This window comes from Drosophila hydei, unplaced genomic scaffold, assembly GCF_003285905.1.
Source record: "Drosophila hydei strain 15085-1641.00,03,60 unplaced genomic scaffold, DhydRS2 tig00000001-arrow-pilon, whole genome shotgun sequence".
Lineage (NCBI taxonomy): Eukaryota > Metazoa > Arthropoda > Insecta > Diptera > Drosophilidae > Drosophila > Drosophila hydei.
In genome coordinates, this window is record NW_022045643.1 from 9,117,824 (window position 1) to 9,135,085 (window position 17,262).

General features: G+C 41.2%; 4 protein-coding genes across 6 annotated transcripts in view; 3 read left to right on the forward strand and 1 right to left on the reverse strand.

Annotated features, from left to right (window-relative positions):
• LOC111603320 (serine-rich adhesin for platelets) overlaps nt 1-992 on the forward strand; it is a 158,342-nt gene extending 157,350 nt beyond the window's left edge. The window contains exons 6-8 of the mRNA XM_023320842.2: nt 38-464; nt 526-663; nt 724-992. Of these exons, the coding sequence (XP_023176610.2) occupies nt 38-464; nt 526-663; nt 724-872 (714 nt within the window). The 3' untranslated portion in view covers nt 873-992. The remainder of the gene's footprint in view (nt 1-37; nt 465-525; nt 664-723) is intronic.
• A 1,706-nt stretch (nt 993-2,698) lies between these two features.
• LOC111603315 lies at nt 2,699-4,609 on the reverse strand. Its single transcript, XM_023320836.2, has 4 exons — nt 4,511-4,609; nt 3,839-4,117; nt 3,273-3,784; nt 2,699-3,202 (listed from the first exon to the last, which is right to left on the reverse strand). Exons 2-4 carry the CDS (start codon nt 4,074-4,076, stop codon nt 2,876-2,878), a joined length of 1,077 nt encoding a protein of 358 aa, XP_023176604.2. The 5' UTR covers nt 4,077-4,117; nt 4,511-4,609; the 3' UTR covers nt 2,699-2,875.
• Nucleotides 4,610-5,430: 821 nt separating this feature from the next.
• On the forward strand, nt 5,431-11,341 carry LOC111603332 (platelet binding protein GspB). Of its 2 annotated transcripts, none has more exons than XM_023320868.2 (2): nt 5,431-5,855; nt 8,315-11,341. In XM_023320868.2, the coding sequence occupies exons 1-2, from the start codon at nt 5,711-5,713 to the stop codon at nt 11,188-11,190; spliced, it is 3,021 nt and encodes a 1,006-aa protein (XP_023176636.2). In that variant the 5' UTR covers nt 5,431-5,710; the 3' UTR covers nt 11,191-11,341. The 2 variants fall into 2 exon arrangements, 1 of the variants encoding a protein (XP_023176636.2); XR_002751677.1 differs by lacking the exon at nt 5,431-5,855 and adding an exon at nt 6,330-6,385 and having other exon boundaries at nt 8,315-8,387.
• Nucleotides 11,342-12,756: 1,415 nt separating this feature from the next.
• LOC111603327 lies at nt 12,757-13,598 on the forward strand. 2 transcript variants are annotated; one of them, XM_023320860.2, is made up of 5 exons: nt 12,757-13,064; nt 13,128-13,187; nt 13,248-13,298; nt 13,359-13,409; nt 13,474-13,598. In XM_023320860.2, exons 1-5 carry the CDS (start codon nt 12,809-12,811, stop codon nt 13,518-13,520), a joined length of 465 nt encoding a protein of 154 aa, XP_023176628.2. In that variant the 5' UTR covers nt 12,757-12,808; the 3' UTR covers nt 13,521-13,598. The 2 variants fall into 2 exon arrangements, with proteins under 2 accessions (XP_023176628.2, XP_023176629.2); XM_023320861.2 differs by lacking the exon at nt 13,248-13,298 and having other exon boundaries at nt 12,758-13,064.
• Nucleotides 13,599-17,262: the final 3,664 nt, after the last annotated feature.

Sequence of the window (17,262 nt, forward strand, 5' to 3'; positions counted from 1 at the left end):
ATCTTTACTCTCTCCATCTCTCTCCTTGCTTCCCTAGACACCTCGTCCGGAAGTCGTGGTCGTGGTCACGCGCTCCGAATCGCTGGTCATCAAAACTCTAAACAAGAAACGCTCTTCGCTGGGTTCGCTCAGTTCACTAAATGAGAAGCCAACTGAACTAGATTACGAGCGTAAACGCAATTACCACAAGGCATCGCGATCGCTCGATCTGGATCTGGACATTGTGTCCAATGATGCCACAGTGCCCAGCACACCGAGCACACCCAGCACGGGCACGAGCAGTCCCCAGCAGCCAGCCAGCCTGCTGGATGAGACGAACAGCAATGATGCGGACGTCACCATTGCGGGCATTCGCGCAAGGCGTCAGCTGTCTCGAGGAGATGCAGCTAAGCTGAGCACCAGTGAGCTGCTGGAGCGGGCTGCAGAGGCGCGTCATGCCATTGCAGCCGAGATACGTGCGCAGGGTAATTGATCTATGGTTAGATAGTATATTGGATCGTGTTTAATAACCCTTTGCTATTGCAGCTGAAGATGTGGCGTCTGGCGCTGGCGCGCGCTGCGTGGAAATCGTCAAAGATAGCTGTGGACTGGGCTTCTCCATTGAAGGTGGCTTCGACTCGCCGTTGGGCAATCGTCCGCTGATTGTCAAGAAGGTGTTTATGGGTAAGTAAAATGCCAGCTCCACATCCAGACTCCACCCACTAAGCTCTATCTCTCACTCAGGTGGTGCTGCCCAGAAGACCAATCAGGTGCGCAACGGCGACGAGATCCTCAGCATTAATGGTGCCTCAACGGCGCGAATGACGCGCGTCGATGCCTGGAACTATATGAAGCAGCTGCCGCTGGGACCGGTCAAAATTACATTGGCCTAACTTCTATATAAGCCAATAACTTAATAATGATAATGCGCCACAATTTTTTAGACGTAAGCGAGAAGAGTTTTGTTTCTGCATTTAGAGAGCGATCTTTATACATGTAATCGTAATCATATATACAGCTATATATATATACATATATATATATATATATATATTTAAATAATTTAAAGTGCAATTGATATAACTTTTCTAATTTGAATTGAGGCTGCGTCCTCTATAATATATATATATATATAATATATATATATATATAATATATATATATATATAATATATATATATATAATATATATATATATATAATATATATATATATAATATATATATATATATATATATATATATATATATATATACTTTTATTTTATATATCCTTTGATTGTACATAACTATCTTAACTAATTTACGTATTTAATTCTCTAAAACGATGCAAAGAAATGGAAATTTTTGTAACAGTGGTATTTTCTTATACATATTATTGGTTTACACGCGATTTCTGAGTGCACACAAAAAAATTGAAGAAATTCAAATTAAATAAATAATACTTTATATATTTTATGCCATAATTTATGCGGGAACGATATATAAATAATTATTTTATTGTTTTAACGAAAACAAACAAAAATCAATGTTTACATTTACAAAAGTATTTGCTAAAAAAAAAATTATATATATATATATGCATATATAAATAAAATAAACCATATTATGCAAATTATCAATATTTACAAATGACTTTTTACTGGGAAATGTTCACGTGTGGCAATCTTATTTGTATTTATGAAGGGGAAAAGAGTATATTAGTTTTGTGTAGGCTGCATATAGTTGATCGGGAAAAACTCTTCCATAGATTTAAGTGTAGATAGTTCAAGATCAACCTACAACTGGGATAAGTCTATATCATCTATAGCTTCAACGCTTTATGAAGTTTGTCAGGCGAATTATAGTTGATTCTATCCTTAACACATGTTACAGCAGCAAAAGTTTACAATATGCAAATGTAGACAAGCCTCTAATAAAGGTTGACTTTAAAGTTTCTTGTTAATAAAATGGTAATATTATTATTAACTTAGCTGTTTTTTGCCAAGTCTTAGCTGTAAGAGAAAAACTCAAAATAAAATTTTAAATTTCCATTTCTGATTAAGCCTAAAAGTATGCAACTTTTTTTTTATTCTAAGCTTGGTTTAAAATCAAGGACTGCAGACTTGAAATATATTCAGCCGAGATAAATAAATTTTAAATTAGAGGCAATGTCCACATGACTCAATATTAGACCAAGTTTATTTTATAAAAAAATATAGCAAGAAATATATAACGGATTTTCTATTGAACAAAGTTCAATTTGAGATTAGCAAAACCAAAAAAAATTTAATTTTTGTGCCAAATCAGATTAGAGTGAGCTGGGCGTTATTTTATTAACAGCTTAGCAGCGCTTTTAATGGAAGTATAAATAATAGGTAAACTTAAAAATGTTATAGGTCAGCCAAGGGTAAAGCCCACCTAGAGAATATAAAATTAAAAAAAAAACCATTTGGGTATCAGGGTATAAAAACTGTAAAAGTATTTCGAGCTCTTCAGACTAAACTCAAAAATACCCATAGACCTATTTGACTACGTGTCATTTATAGTGCCACCAACCAGATGACTTCCATACAATCTCAATGATAAAAATATATATGAGAAGTATGTATATAAGATAATTTATAATTCAAATATAAAATTCCCTGCCCCCAAACACAAATATTCTGAAAAAGTTTTGCACTCAGATTCCCCTTTGCCTACTTCAAACAACAAAAATGTTTTATATGAAAATATGTGTATTTAATGTAAATATTACATTTTAAAAATCGTAACGTCTTACAACTACAACCATACCCAAGTGGTAATGGGTATGTGGAAATTACTGTACAGCGTAAATTCGAAATGGATAACACAGCGCCGTCTGCAGCTGCGGCCGTCTTTGGGCATATTTCTAGGCGATTCAGCTTTATTTCTAATTAGAGATCTTTGGAGGGTTTGGGTGCCAGCTTGGGCAGTTGTAGTGTGCCCGAGCGGCCCACCAGGCCCAGATGCTGCACAGGAATGGTGGAGTTGTTGGGCTCGGCCAGGCCATTGGTACGTCGTTGACTGTCCGCCTTCTCATCGCCCTCAAATATTTCGCTGAGCAGCTCGTAAACGCGTCGCTTGAAGTAAAGCTTCTGATGAAAGTTCATGTGATTCATTTCGGGACGCAGGCCCTGCAGAAAGGCATCATCGAAGTCCGCAATTGAGGGCTTGTTATCCGCACTGAGCTCATCTGTGTCTGCGTCAATGGCAGCTGGCAGCTGTGAAAGGTGAGAGAGTTGGGAGGCAGCTGTAACAGGGAACATATACTTTTCTTATTCATATGCTTACATCGTTTGGCTTGGCCAGCTCGGCGACGATGCGTCGTCGCTTCTTAGGCGGACAGGGGCAAGTTTGAGGCACTGCGTTCGGCTGCAATAGATTTTTCGGCTTCTGTTCGTTTTCGTCGCTCTGTGAGTAGAACTCAGCCTCTGGTTTATTCTGCAACTGGCTGGCGAGAAGCTCCTGCGCATGCTCATCAGCCACCCACTCCGAGCTATCCGTACTATTCTCGTGCTCGTGCTCGTCGCTGCTAAGCGAATGCTTGATGTGAACCAAAGCACGCACATGGTCCTCATCGTCGTTGTCATCATACTCGTCATTCTCATCGCCTCTGCGATTGCTGCTGTCCCGCGAACGTCTGCCCTTCACGGGCACAGGCACGCCGGGCGTAATGTGCTTCTTGAGAAACTCGAGCTCCTCGCTGAGATAGTAAGGTTTGACGCGATTCGAGCCCCTCTGCACGTTGATGGATCGCGCAAAGCTGGTGCGTATATTCCTAAAGCGTTCTTTGCAATTGTCAACTGCAAACAAATAGTTGCTTACAACAACATTTATAAGGCACAGACGGCAATTACCTGTATCGTTCATCTGCTTGGAAATCTCCACCCAGGCCTGTTCCACATGAGATTTGCGCATGTACGCCGCATGCGAGCGATCGTACATGCAGGGATGCTGTTCCACAAGGCGGCAGATCTTGGCGTTGACTGCATGCAGCTCTGGTGTGATTGTCTTTGTGGTGAGCGTCGCCACATACAAGCGACTGATGCTCCTCTTGCTTGTCTTTATGCTGCCCGTGCTGCGTCGTGTGTTCATTGTTGTTATCGCTGTTGCTGCTGCAGATGTTGCCGCGTGCACTACAAAATAGCAAAAACAACAAATATTATTCGACTCGTCAACTGCGCAGCAACACACTTCCAAGCCAAATTGCAACTTGGTTGCGTCCGTTTCCACAGCAACAACTGTCAGCGTCGCACTCTGCGCTCTGCGCTCTCTCTCACTCTCTCTCCCTTCACATATCAAACACACACACACACACACGCAGGCCAAAACAAACCGTGGCGCGCAGGTGACAAGAGAAACGAATTCGTGTTGTACCACGTCGATGCAGAAACTGATTCGGAAATTTCTGTTGCCTGCAGGGCGCAACAGCTGTTTGGCGCGTTTTCTGTTGAATGCCAGCAACAATTATATTTATTGAAATTCGCTGGCTTTCGCGTCGCTTGCTTGCTTGCTTTACCCTCACCTACCTGCAGTTGGTTATATTCGTTTATAGCCTTTTCACTGGCTTTGTTGTTGCTGCTGCTATTGTTACTGTTGCTGTTGCCGCTGTTGCTGCTGTTGCTGTCGCGGTGAAATTGCTGTTGGTGCTGCTGCTGTTGCTGTTGCTGAGTTTCGTTCGCACACATACACACTCACAGACTCTTACAGTTTATTTGGGTTAACGTTTGCTCTCGCGCTCGCTCTCAGCAATTTACTGACGGTGTTGCTGTTGTAAGGCATTGATAAGAAAATTGAAAATGCGACAATAAATGAAACGCCAATGTGTTTAATTTTTTTTAGAATGTTCAACTATCAGCAGTTAAGTTTATGTTCCAGAAAAGACATTTAATCCATGATTTACACACTGAACTTTACTGGCATTCAAAATGATTCATACATTCATACATATGTATGTATTTATATTGTCGTAAACAGCTTGCTTGCCGGCAAAAAGCAACTCAATCGATACATAGGCGCCGTTGGCATAAACAGAACACGAGGGGATCACTAAAGTCTGGTGACGGTAAACCCTTAAAACATTAGCAAATAACACGACGCTACTGCTCTCGCACACACTGACAACTGCTCTCCCAAAGAGAACCGACGGCATTGCCAGCTTGAAAGTAGTTGCTACAGCGAGTCGCTTAATAACAATAACAGCTGGCAGTGATGTCTGATCGGTAAACACTATTGCAGAAATGGTTGTAAGAAGTAGCCCTGGTCTTGTACAGCTTGATAATACAGTTAAAACAGCGTTGCTGAATTTAATTATGTATTTTGTCCATGCATAAAGTAACATTTGTACGCTTCTAAGTAAAATAAAAACTATATATATTAGCAAACTCCATTAAAGCTTTGTTCGTACAGAAATAACAATCGTAAAAAATCGCCGATGCCAGCAACAATGCAACCCTCCCTGTTTGGCCTGCCAATTCAGTTTGCGTCCGTATCACAAACACCAACGCATTCGCCTCTCTCGGCACTCTCGCGCTCTCTATTGGAATGTACGTGCAAATGTATATATTGCTGCGTGCGTGTGTGTGTGTCATTTTCGCAGCTGTGTCAGTTCGTTTTACATACGACGCGTGTTGGTGTCGGCAAGTTTCTCGTCCGATTTGTATTTGCAGTTAAATAAATATAAACGCAACTGAAAGTGCTCGCTGGCGTGTGCGTGTTGTGGTTAAGCCATGTCTGCATTTAAATCAAATGTTAAATTGTGCCGCGCTATTGAGAGTCAGCCCATACTGTATGATCAAAATAATCAAAATTATAGAAAAAGACTGCCATCAGAGAATTGCTGGGATTTGGTCGCGTCAGAGGTGGGAGAGTCGGGTAAGTAGTGTTGCAAAGTGAGGCGTGCGCAATTGCGTTTATCGTTATCGTGTATCGGTTGTCGTGCAACTGTTGCACGCGAGTTGGCAGCACATCTAGTGCTGCTAAAAGACAAAATTTAACATGCGCATTCAAATTGGAATTAACGAAGTTAACTTTATCAAATATAGATTCGATAAAGTCTAGTTGGGAACATATGAATTCAGTTACGAATATATCATAATTTTATTGCTATAATTATCATTTATTTTTAAAAACTATAAAGGTTTTTAAATTATTATTTTTTATATATTTATTTTTTTGTTGTACATTACGAATTGAATAAGTTAAAGTTTTTATAGTAAATACTCTCGTTCAGCTTAAACTTAAATCGATAAATACATGGTTGCTTTGGAAAATGTTATCGATATTTTGTAATAAGTCTTAGCTATCGATTTATATATAATTGGTCGGCACTGTACTTTTTCACTTGACATTTTGACAGTAAATATAAAAAAGTGTTCACAGTTAAACGTCGTGCAAATATCAAGGTAAAAAGAAATAAACATTTATATATAGTAAAATATAGGGGTTCCGTAAGTGTGAAAAAATTGTTTGCTTCTTTTAAATACATACGTTTTCTTCATTATCAGTCAATTTTATTTTAGTATGAATATATTTATAAATCTTAACTTTTTTTCTTGTTTTATGTCTGTGATCTGTACAATTTGATCGACTTTTTATACACCTTTCAGTACGAATAATATGTTATTTTGTTATTAAAAAAGTATTGTTGCGCGTCACTTTGAGTATATAGTCCTGTTTATTAAGGTTATATCCTGCTACCAGATTTAGGACATGAACTGATTAGAACATTTTAAAGATCACTTCCCCTTATCACCCGTATATCCTAGAAATTGTTTGTATTATTTAAATCAGCTTTTGAAGTTTTTCTTATTGATAATTGTCAATCAAAAAACTTCGATAACATTTAACCAATTACTTTATAGCCTCTAGAAACACATTGTTGACATATAGACCTGACTAAATAATTAATATAAATATAAATGAAGATGCAATGTTTTTATTTAAATTTTCTTAACTGTATTTTGTTGTGTAATTAATGAATTTCTAAATGGGTATATATAGGACGCGTATTTCTGAGACCTGCTTTGTTTTTAGATTATTATCTAAATTCTATTCTATTTACATATTTCGTAAATATTACTAGCAGCAGAATTATTAGCCTTCTAGATATGGTACTTAATCGTCTTAAATCGACTTAGTTTTTCGCACTAAGCCATTAAAAAATATCGATTGCCATGCTGTCAATCTAAACTTTTTATCATAATCTATTATGGTCTGTTCCCATATCGTTTGCTTGTGAAGCTAGCTAAATCAAATTTCAATTAGTATTGATATAACTTCATAAATACAAAACAACTCTATTTATCCCCGACTTGACAACTCTATTTAGGAATTGTTGAAATAATCAGTAATCTAGTGAAAGTTGAGCTGTATAATTCGCAATATAAAAGTAAGAAAAACAATTATTTTATAAATATATTGCATAACAAATCAACAAATATTTAAACACATAAACACGTGAATAAAAAACTTATAATTTTTAATTTAATATAAAAACTTTAATATATATAAACAAAATCAATTTGAAATTTTTGAATTTAAATTAGTGCAATTAAATAATAAATTGAAATTTTTAATTTTAAAATATAAAATATATTTTTAAATTCCAATTAAAATAAATTAAAAATTGTATTAAAATTTTTAATTTTAAAATATAAAACATATTTTAAAATTTAAATTAAAATAAATTAAAAATTAAATTAAAATTTAATATATATTTAATATTTAATATAATTTTCAATTTAAATTTTAGATTTTACAATATAAACAATATATGTGTTTATACACTTATTTGTTTATACTTAAAAATATATTAACTTTTTATATGCAAATTTGTTTAAAAAGGGTTCAGATTTGCGATTTCATAGAATAACTATTTTACTTCCATTTTATAAATATTTTATAAATATGCGAAAAGTGTATAAAAGGTTTGTGAGGGTATTTTTATATATTCTATTACCATGATTTATTATATATTTTTTTATGTTTTACTTATTGTTGTTCCCTTAGTGAAAAGAGTAAGAGTAAAATTTTTTTTAAAGCCGCAAAATATTACGTAATTAAAACATAAAATATTAAATTTGGCAAGCGTGAAATTTGAGTAATTCGAAGGTTTATGACGCTTATTGAGTTAGGATTAGAGCTAAAATATTATGGCCGTAGCTTAAGCTGAACATCTGTTTGATTGCTTTTGAAGCACTCTAAGCTCAGGTAGCTAGATAAAACCCACCCACTCCGACAACTGTTTAACTACCTGCCTCTCTCTCCCTCTCTGTCTGTTAATTTTGCTGCACCTACATATATCTCCCTCTCTCTCCCACTCTCTGTATCAGCGGAGCATTGCAAGCGTCGCTGGCGTCAGATACGCAACGATTACGTGCGCTGGATATCATCGGATGAGCAGCGTCACCGCAAAGGGCTGAAGCGTCCGAGTTTCTACTTGGCCGAAGCGCTTAACTTTTTGAATTCGCATCTGGCGATCGGCGAGCGGGACAGAGAGTCGCCAGAGAGCGAGCGTGAGCGAGATAGCAAGAGCAAGAGCAAAGAGCCAGCGCTTGAGGAATATAAAGGCAAGCAAAAGGACATTGCTGAGGCAGTGGAGGAGCAGCCGCTGGCCAAGCTCAAACAGACAGCTAAAGATACAGAGTCAAACAAAGATATAGATACAGAAAAAGATACAGAAAAAGATACAGAAAAAGATACAGATAAAGATACAGATAAAGATAAAGATAAGGATAAAAATTTATCAAGCGAACAAAAGGCTCGATCTGAGGGTACTGTCACGCCCACATCCTCCGTAGACTCACCTGCCACTGTTGGCAGCTCCAAGCCGGAGTTTTTTATCAAGCAGAACAGCAACAATAATCTGTCCAATTGCCTGATCATTGGCATGAAACCGCCCGCCTCGACGAGCAGCGACGCGTTGCTCGATTCAATGGCAGACGACAGCGGCGATGAGACCGCCAGCATGGGAGGCCCGCGGCGTTTGCGTCGCGGCGCCAGTCGCATCAAGCAGCTACCCATACAGAAGACAGCCGAGCAGCGGCTGACGCGTCTGCAGCGACGCAAGTCCATGACCATGGCAGCAGCTAACAGCCTGCTGAGCTCCACGTCGCCGGTCAAAATGACGCACCTGCCCAGGCCCAGTTTGCCGGCAAATGTAGCGCAGCCAAAGGCGGCCAACAAGCCGGTGACAAAGGCAACTTTGGCTGGCTCGCGGGACGACATCTTTCCACGGCCAAGAGCCGCAGCTCCAGTCAATCAGCAGGTGGTGCTAGCTCGTCATCCAGGCGTTTCGATGCCGATGCCACAGAAGGTGTCGCAGCCACACGCTGCTATGTCACGTCCTCAATATAGCATCGGGCGTCCTCCGGGTCCACCGCGGATTGCGACCAGCGCACAAGCTGTTGGTGCTAAACGCCTTTTGGCTGGCACCGCACCGCCTGGACCCCGAGGCAATTACGCCGGGCAACAGCGTGCGCCAGCGCCGGCCATCGATGGCTTCAAGTCGCCCGCAACAAGCTTGGCAGCCACCGCGCAGACTTCGACCCAGCAGCAGCAGCAGCCACAACCACAGCGCGCCGTCTCGACGAGCAACACTTTGGTGATCAGCACCACCAACTGCTCGGTGAGCAGCGCCGGCAGCATGGCCCACACAGCCAACTCCAACTCCATCTCCAGCTCCAGCTCCAGTCCCAGCTTAAGCTTTGCCACGCAGACGGCATCGATCACCGCTTCGCCCATTTTGAGCACAACTCCACCCACCATAGCCCTGATCAAGCGCTGCGAGCGGGGCAATCAGACCGAGTGCCAGGACATCTTCTCGGACGAGCATTTCTTGGACATGGTGCGGCCGCAGATGCGCGAGATGAATCCACGCCAGAAGATGCACTTCAAGCAGAAGATCTTTCAAGCGCTCATCGAGATCTTCGACGATGCCACCGACTTTCCAGCCAGCGGCGAGGTGCAGCACTTCAACATCAACACGCCATCGGGCTTCGAGCATGTCACCGACGGAGAGCTGCGTCTCATACGGGAACTGGTGAGCATGGTGGGCGCCGCCAAGCATACAGCTAATCCACCTGGCGCCGACTCTACCTCGCCATCCAATCAGCGCGTGGCAGCTGTCAAGCCGCCACACGTAGTGCAACGCGTCTTTAGGCCCACAATAACAACCTCAGCTGTGGGCGAGGAGAAGAAACTCTATCGCATCATGCCAATGAATAGCCATGCCAAGATCGTGGCTGGTGTGGGCGCATTGTCGGATCAGCGCAAGGACAGCATCGACAGCAACGGCAGCAGCTCCAGCACGATTCCCTTGGGCGGCAATGCGGGTCGGAACGGCACCTTCGTTGTGCCCGGCACCAGTCCAAAGCCACCGATACGTGCGGACCCCTTGACCCAGTTGTTGGCTCAAGCGGGCAAGGCAGCGCACGCTCCTGCTGGCTCCTCGAAGGAGCCCATCCTGGTGCGTCAAATGGGCAGACGATATTCGGTCTGTGGCGGCGGTGGTCCCAGCAACTCCTTGAGCGGCGCCACTTCCATTGCCAATGCCGCCAACATCGACGTGGCTCTGCTCAAGCGACGCATGCCGCCAGCTGCGCAGCCCATGGCAGCTCCAACACAGCGGCCGCGTTACTCGCACAGCCCTCAGCCGACAAACCAGATGGCAGCCATTGCGCCGGGCAACAGTCTGCTGATGCGTCGCGTCAACGCCAATGGCAGCCAGCGGCAAGTTTCGCCGAATGCAGCGGGCGCCGTGCCACAGAAGACGCCGCAGATTTCGAGCATTCAGGGCAGCGCCTTCAACGAGTTTGCCACGCCCTCGGCAGTACGTGGCAGCAGCGGCAACAGCAGCGGCAACAGCAGCGGCAACAGCAGCAGCAACAGCAGCAGCAGCAGCAACAACATCTCAACAGTTGCCAACTCGCCACTCAAACGTGCCATGATCGTGGCCAATGCGAAGAGCAATGCACAGTCAAAGGCAACTTCGCCCGCCGCTCGCACACAGGTGAGCCCAGCTAGCGGCCAGGTGAAAGCCGTCCAGTCGCCAGGATCCAATGTGGCCAATCTCTTGGCCGAGACACGCCCAGCCGTGCCCAACTCCGACATGGCGGGCATCATTGCAGCGGATGACTTCGACATGGGTCGCCTGAAGCGGGAGCCACAGGACCCCGACGAGCAGGTCGACGATATACTGGGCATATAAAGGTGCCAACAACTCGAAATTGAAAATGAATCTAACAGTAAAACTATTCTCTTAATTTCTATTATATATAATTTCCATACATATATAAATGAGTCAAGCTAATGACTTGCGAGATTCGAATATGCCTTCAGTTCTTGAAGATAAATACACAAAGACCTAATTATAGACATATACATTTTTTTCTTGAACTATATTCCAATAAAATTGTAAATTTGTTAAGCGAAAAACGGTTTTTCTTGGTGCTTTGGGGTAGGTAAACCACAACGTAACGCAGGTAGGCCAAAGGCTCAGCTGCTGGTTAAAGCTAGACGAGAAAGTGAGTGAAGGAAGCGAGGACGACATTAGGAAGATGACGATATTAACTGACTATATGACTGATAATTGAGTCATTGATCACTAGGAGGAGAGCTAGCAGCCTGGGAAATAACTTTTGTGAGATGGATAGATAGAATATTCGAGTTCTTAAGTGATCAAGGAGCTCGAAACATCTGATCTTTGTCATTTCCCTTAGCAAACAAATAATACAGATCAATAGAAAAAACTATAACTATAGTTAATGTGCGACATTCAAATGTAAAGCCCTACTAGGTGTGTTTTTCTAGATATTTGAATCTAAAAATCACATTTTAGAATGGTCTCGTCGGGACTTCCTGACTAGAAAATACCCTGAACCCCAGCAAAAGCTGTTATTGCAATCATGCTACGTTTCTTTTGTACATGCATAGTACACATACACATGCACACACATACATATACACACATAAACACACTCACACACACTCATACACACACACGCATGCATAAGCGGACCACAGCATGAGCTTTACTATGGCAACTTGATTGTTAACTAACTTTTCTTACAGAAGGACTTGCTTAATCAACTTGCAGAGCGCATAGAAGATGCTTAGTTTATGTATAAATTTGAGTTACTTCACTGCGATAAGAAAGCCTTTAAAATACATTTTAAGTCTTCAAAGTATCTATTTGTTTAAACGAATTTTCGCATGTTGAATTTACTGAGCTGCTGGATTTCAATTTTTTAGGCATAAGCTGCTCAAGAAGCAGTAGTTACATCAAATTTAGTTGACCTATGCAATGGAGTCCTTAATTATGCCTTTAAGATCAATGATCAGGGAGCTACAAACAGCTGATGCTTAGTCAGATTCAAGATTCAAGTTGCGTTGAGTTTATTATACGAGATCGTGTGACTTTAGCTAAACTATGCTATGCTAATGAGCCATGATCAGTTGCCTGTCCTTCAGCAAGTGTTATGAGTTTATGGTACTTAAGCCTCTAGTTCCCATTTTGACGATCAGCAGACCCGATAGCGCGACGCCTATATAAAACACACTTGATTTTGTGTGAACCACACGACACAGCATTATTTACATACATATTGGGAGTATAGCTAGGTATATACACTAGTTTTATAGTAGGCCCCTAAATACATGCCAGACTTGAATCTTATCTGAAGAGCAAACACAACAGCACCAGGCAGCAGATCGTAAATTAAAATATTAATATTCGATAACAATAGCTCGCGAGCTGTGGGCTGGCAGTATATATAAACAGATTCTCGATCGTCTGGCACGTTTAGTTAACTAATAGAGGTTCCGCAATGAAATACTACGCAATCTGTGCCCTGCTGCTCGTGCCTCTCGTCTATGGCGCTGCACTGCCCAGGACTGAGAACGCCGACAATGTGGATCTGGTGCCCGATATGTCGGTGGCCAACGATGCCGACTCCACTGCCCAGTCCGGCAAGCGCCATGTGCCTCCCTTCCACTTCATGAGCGAGCAGATGCAGATGCACAACCCCGACATTGACCAGCTGCCCGATATGTCTGTGGCTGCCGATGCTGAGCAGAATGAAGGTAGGTCTATTGAGCCCAGATCTTTGGAGCAGATTTGTTTCTAACCATAGACCATGTCCCTAGCCCCCAAGGTTGAGGCTGCTGTTGCTGATATGTCCGTTGCCGCCGATGGCGAGGATCAGGGTAAGTAGCTAGCAAATCCACTTTGAAAAGTCCTCAGCTTAAACTCGTTTTACGGAATAGCTGCCGCTAAGGTGCCCGATATGTCCGTGGCCTCCGATGGCGAGGATCAGGGTAAGTTTCTAGCTTTGCCTTTTCTGAAAGATTTCCGCTCAAAATCTTTTTCCGGCTTAGTCTCCGCTGTGGCTTCCGATATGTCTGCCGCCTCCGAAGGCAAGGACAAGGGTAAGTGCCTAACCAGCCCTCGTCTAAGAGGTCTCAACTCAAACTCCAATCCTTTTCCAAGCAGTCGCCGCCCTGGTGCCCGACATGTCCGTCGCCAGCGATGCTGAGTAAAGCTGCAGTTGCTCTTCTGCCTGCTACTCTGAACACCTCCTAAACTCACCCCTGTTTTTTGACTGTGTATTGTATATTGTATTTTTTAAGTTTTTATCGGCAGCATTAATAAATTCAAATGGCTAAACGCTGCGCTTTTTATTTATTTATTGCTGATAAGACGCTGTTCGAGTGCCTCGAAAACATTTCTTGATTTTAATTAAATATGATTTATTGCGAGTTTCCCTCAATTATCTGACAGCGATAAGCAGGTGCTTGATATGCGATTCGTCATGGCCTGAAGATTCTACCAACAGTTCAGCATTATCAGCTGCAGCAGTCTTAACTTTGTTTCCCTTGTAAACGATCCTAACTTTACTTTAATTAGTTTTGGAGTATTTCTTCACTTTCCTAAATTTTGTTTATGTATTTTCTGACATGTTTGTCTGCTTTATCTTATCATAACTTGTCGTATTTCACTTGTGAATTATTTTCTCTTTATTCTTTCTAATATAGTCTCTTGGCTCTATGGATCAGTTATTAGATTACATTTTTGATTCTTCATATAAAGTCTTGGGTTTCCATTAAAGAATGTCACGTGTTCTATATTTATGAATCATCTTTATTAATAATTTCTGATTAATTTCGAATTAGTATTACGAACTACGATTTAAGTATTACGTTTTTATATTACGAATTACGTATAACATTTAAAGTGTTACGTATAATGTATCACGTATAACGTATAGAGTGTGACGTTTAACATATCACGTATAACGTATAGAGTGTAACGCATAACATATTACGTATTAGCGAATAACGTATTACGTATACCTCAATTGATTCTTTACATCGTTTATTTATTGCACAATCCCTCATTTGCTGAAATTGTATCTCGTATTGCGTATTACGTGTTTCGTATTGTGTATTATATTATTATAATATTATATAACACATAACTATTTAAAGTCTGAGTGTCAGATTCAACATTGAATAAACATTTCATTAAATCAATTTCTGTCTATCTAATCAATTTAGCTTTGTTCTGCTGCGACAGTATTCCTTAACCATTGAAGTTAAGGAATACGAGGAATTCAAATTTTAGTTTAAGATCTTTCTTAACTTTTAAACAATGTTTATGGCTTTTTCTATATTTCATCTTAATATAGAGCCTAAACCTTGGATTTAATTAGTTTCCTCTACATTGCTTTTGGGTCTTTTCCGAATAATTGATCTTAACTTTATTTTGTCTTACTTTGCTCTCTCAGTCACAGCTGCTTAATAAATTTATTTGTTTTGGCTAATTTTTCGTAAGTAATCCCAATTGAATATTACTTTTAGCATTCATTCTCCATAAACAGCTCTTTATTGAATTTATTTGCCTTAACACCATTTGATTGCCTGCCTTTGCCAACGATCCCAACTTTCTGTTGTATACAACTCTCTCTCCCTCTCTCTTTGCCAGTCGCACAATAACAAATTAGGCTCCATTTCGCTAGGCAATTACATTACATTTAGAGACCAAAAAAAAAAAAGAAAAAAAACTGATTAGTTTTGCGTCATGGCCGCAGCCACGTTTAGGTTTCCCGTTCGAGCTAACAAAATGAGTTTTTTTCTTTTTTTTTGCCTTTGTGTCCGTTGGCTATTAATAAAAAGGAATTAACGGCAAAAACCGGACCCACGCAGAAAGCGGCCGTGATCCCAATGAGGCGCTTGCCCATAAACAACCAAACAAGCAGCCAGGCAGCTAGCGAGCGCATAGGTTAATGTGCAAGAGAGGAATAAGCTCCGCTCTCCCTCTCCTAGTTACCCTTCGCTTCTCTCTCTCTCATTCTCTTCTGTCCCGCTATCTCTGTTGCCTTGTTGTCGTTGTGATTTTCACACAAAAGCGCTAAAGCGGCTACTAAATTACGTGCTCATGTGTTCTAGTTCTAGAGGCAGACGCCAAAGCGACGCGACATCGACCACTGTCATGGTCCCACCCTCCTCGCCGCCCACGCTTGCATCTGTTGGATAGGCCGCAGCATAAAAGTCCAAATCGCATTTGGTGCGCTAATGAACCGCAGTGCAGCCCAACCAACCAAGCGACCAGGCCAGACCAGAAGCAAAGCCAAAACCAGAACTGGACCAGACGAGGAGTCAACATCCACATCCACATTTACATCCACATCGATGGCGACATCGACTACATTTGGTTCAACTACCTCTTGCCGCATATTTAAAAGCAAGAAAATACCGTTTAAAAGTGTAACAATGCTGTTAACTATTGCGCTGCACCGCGCTCTCTCCCTTCCCTCTCTCCACTCGCTGCCAGCTGCGTTAGAGGCGTGGCACACCGACTGACCCGAGGCTAACAACAAAAGCCGCTTGATTAAACTCCATTTGTGTGATATTCTAACATATGTATGTGTGTCTGTGTGTAGGTCTACAGTAGAGTAAAACTCCTGAGAGGTTAGAATGATCAATTTATGTAATTGAGTATATGAAGTGCGCGCTCATCCAACCCTTTTTACAGTTACAATATATGCATAGCTGCATATATGGTTTTGTTTAACATACATTCAACTGAAATATTCAACTAATATGCGCTTCGTCGCTCTCTTAGTCTTTTGCTCTTTAACTCCCACTCTGTCGGCACACATTCTCTCCTTTGCACTTACTCAAACTGTGCCCAACAATAAGTGCTATTCGCCTTGACTCTTTGCTCTCTTTACATTTCTCATAACTTTTTTTGCATTTGCTCTACAAAGCTTGAGCTATTAATAAAGTTTTCGCTCAAGTGCAACCACAAAAAATGGCTGAATAAAATGCACACAAATTATTGCCAACTGCTTCGAATATTAAAGTGTTTGTGTGTGTTTGCGTTTACTTATTGACGGTTTACTTATTTCTTTATATTCGTGTCCGGCACAAAACTTGCACAGAAAGTTCAAAGGCAGAATACAGAAAGCAAAGCAGAATTCAAAGTTAAGTTTTGTTAAGGAAACGAAATGAAATTTCGCCAAAAACTAAAAGTGAAGCGATATGCATAACAACAAAAGCGACACCCGCCCCCCTGTTCCTTGCTCAACCTCTTCCACTTGAGCACAGAGGCTGAGAGTGAATGAGAGGCAGCGGCGAAATAAATGAAAATGCAAAAGTGGAAGAAGTAAAAAGTTTTGTAATATGCCGCCAGCCGCGCAACGCAGCGCAACGTGTGGATCTGCGGGAGAGGCAGAGTGCAGAAGCAAAGAGCAGCGACTAGTGCAGTAGCAGCTGCAAAGTCACAGCACATCAACAATTGCGAAGATTGGTAGGAAAACGCAAGAAATATTTAGTAAGAGAAAAAGAGAAGTCATTCACTGTTGTTTCCCGTTTATTATTTAAATTACCAATTAAAGTTTAAAATAGATTTTCATATAAACAATGCATCAAATATTGCAAGTAACACAATTATCACTTCAGCTTAAAACTGGTCTCCACCTTTTTTTTCCATTTATTTAGCTTTCGATTAGATAAGGCAGCAAGCAGCAGAACATACATGCAGGGACTGCCAACTGGAAAGACAAAGAAAATGCTACTTTTGCTTGTAGTGTAGACTGCTAACAAAAGATGGCGCCACGGAAAGAATAAAGAATGGTAGATGAGTTAAAGAAACAAACAACAAGTCTTGTAGGTAACGCGCGAAATTCGAAACTCCTTCCGGCACACAAAATGAAATTGTCAAACAAAGTTTTGACAGAGCAGCGAGGAGGCAAACAGCGGGAAGTGTTGTGCGGCTAAA

Coding starts and splice junctions, on each gene's coding strand:
- LOC111603315 (XM_023320836.2), bottom strand. CDS start 4,076: ATGAACACACGACGCAGCACGGGCAGCATAAAGACAAGCAAGAGGAGC. Junction 3,785..3,838: donor CAAGCAGATGAACGATACAG/GTAATTGCCGTC, acceptor ATTTGTTTGCAG/TTGACAATTGCAAAGAACGC. Junction 3,203..3,272: donor AGCTGGCCAAGCCAAACGAT/GTAAGCATATGA, acceptor CACCTTTCACAG/CTGCCAGCTGCCATTGACGC.
- LOC111603332 (XM_023320868.2), top strand. CDS start 5,711: ATGTCTGCATTTAAATCAAATGTTAAATTGTGCCGCGCTATTGAGAGT. Junction 5,856..8,314: donor GTCAGAGGTGGGAGAGTCGG/GTAAGTAGTGTT, acceptor TCTCTGTATCAG/CGGAGCATTGCAAGCGTCGC.
- LOC111603327 (XM_023320860.2), top strand. CDS start 12,809: ATGAAATACTACGCAATCTGTGCCCTGCTGCTCGTGCCTCTCGTCTAT. Junction 13,188..13,247: donor CGCCGATGGCGAGGATCAGG/GTAAGTAGCTAG, acceptor TTTACGGAATAG/CTGCCGCTAAGGTGCCCGAT. Junction 13,410..13,473: donor CTCCGAAGGCAAGGACAAGG/GTAAGTGCCTAA, acceptor TTTTCCAAGCAG/TCGCCGCCCTGGTGCCCGAC.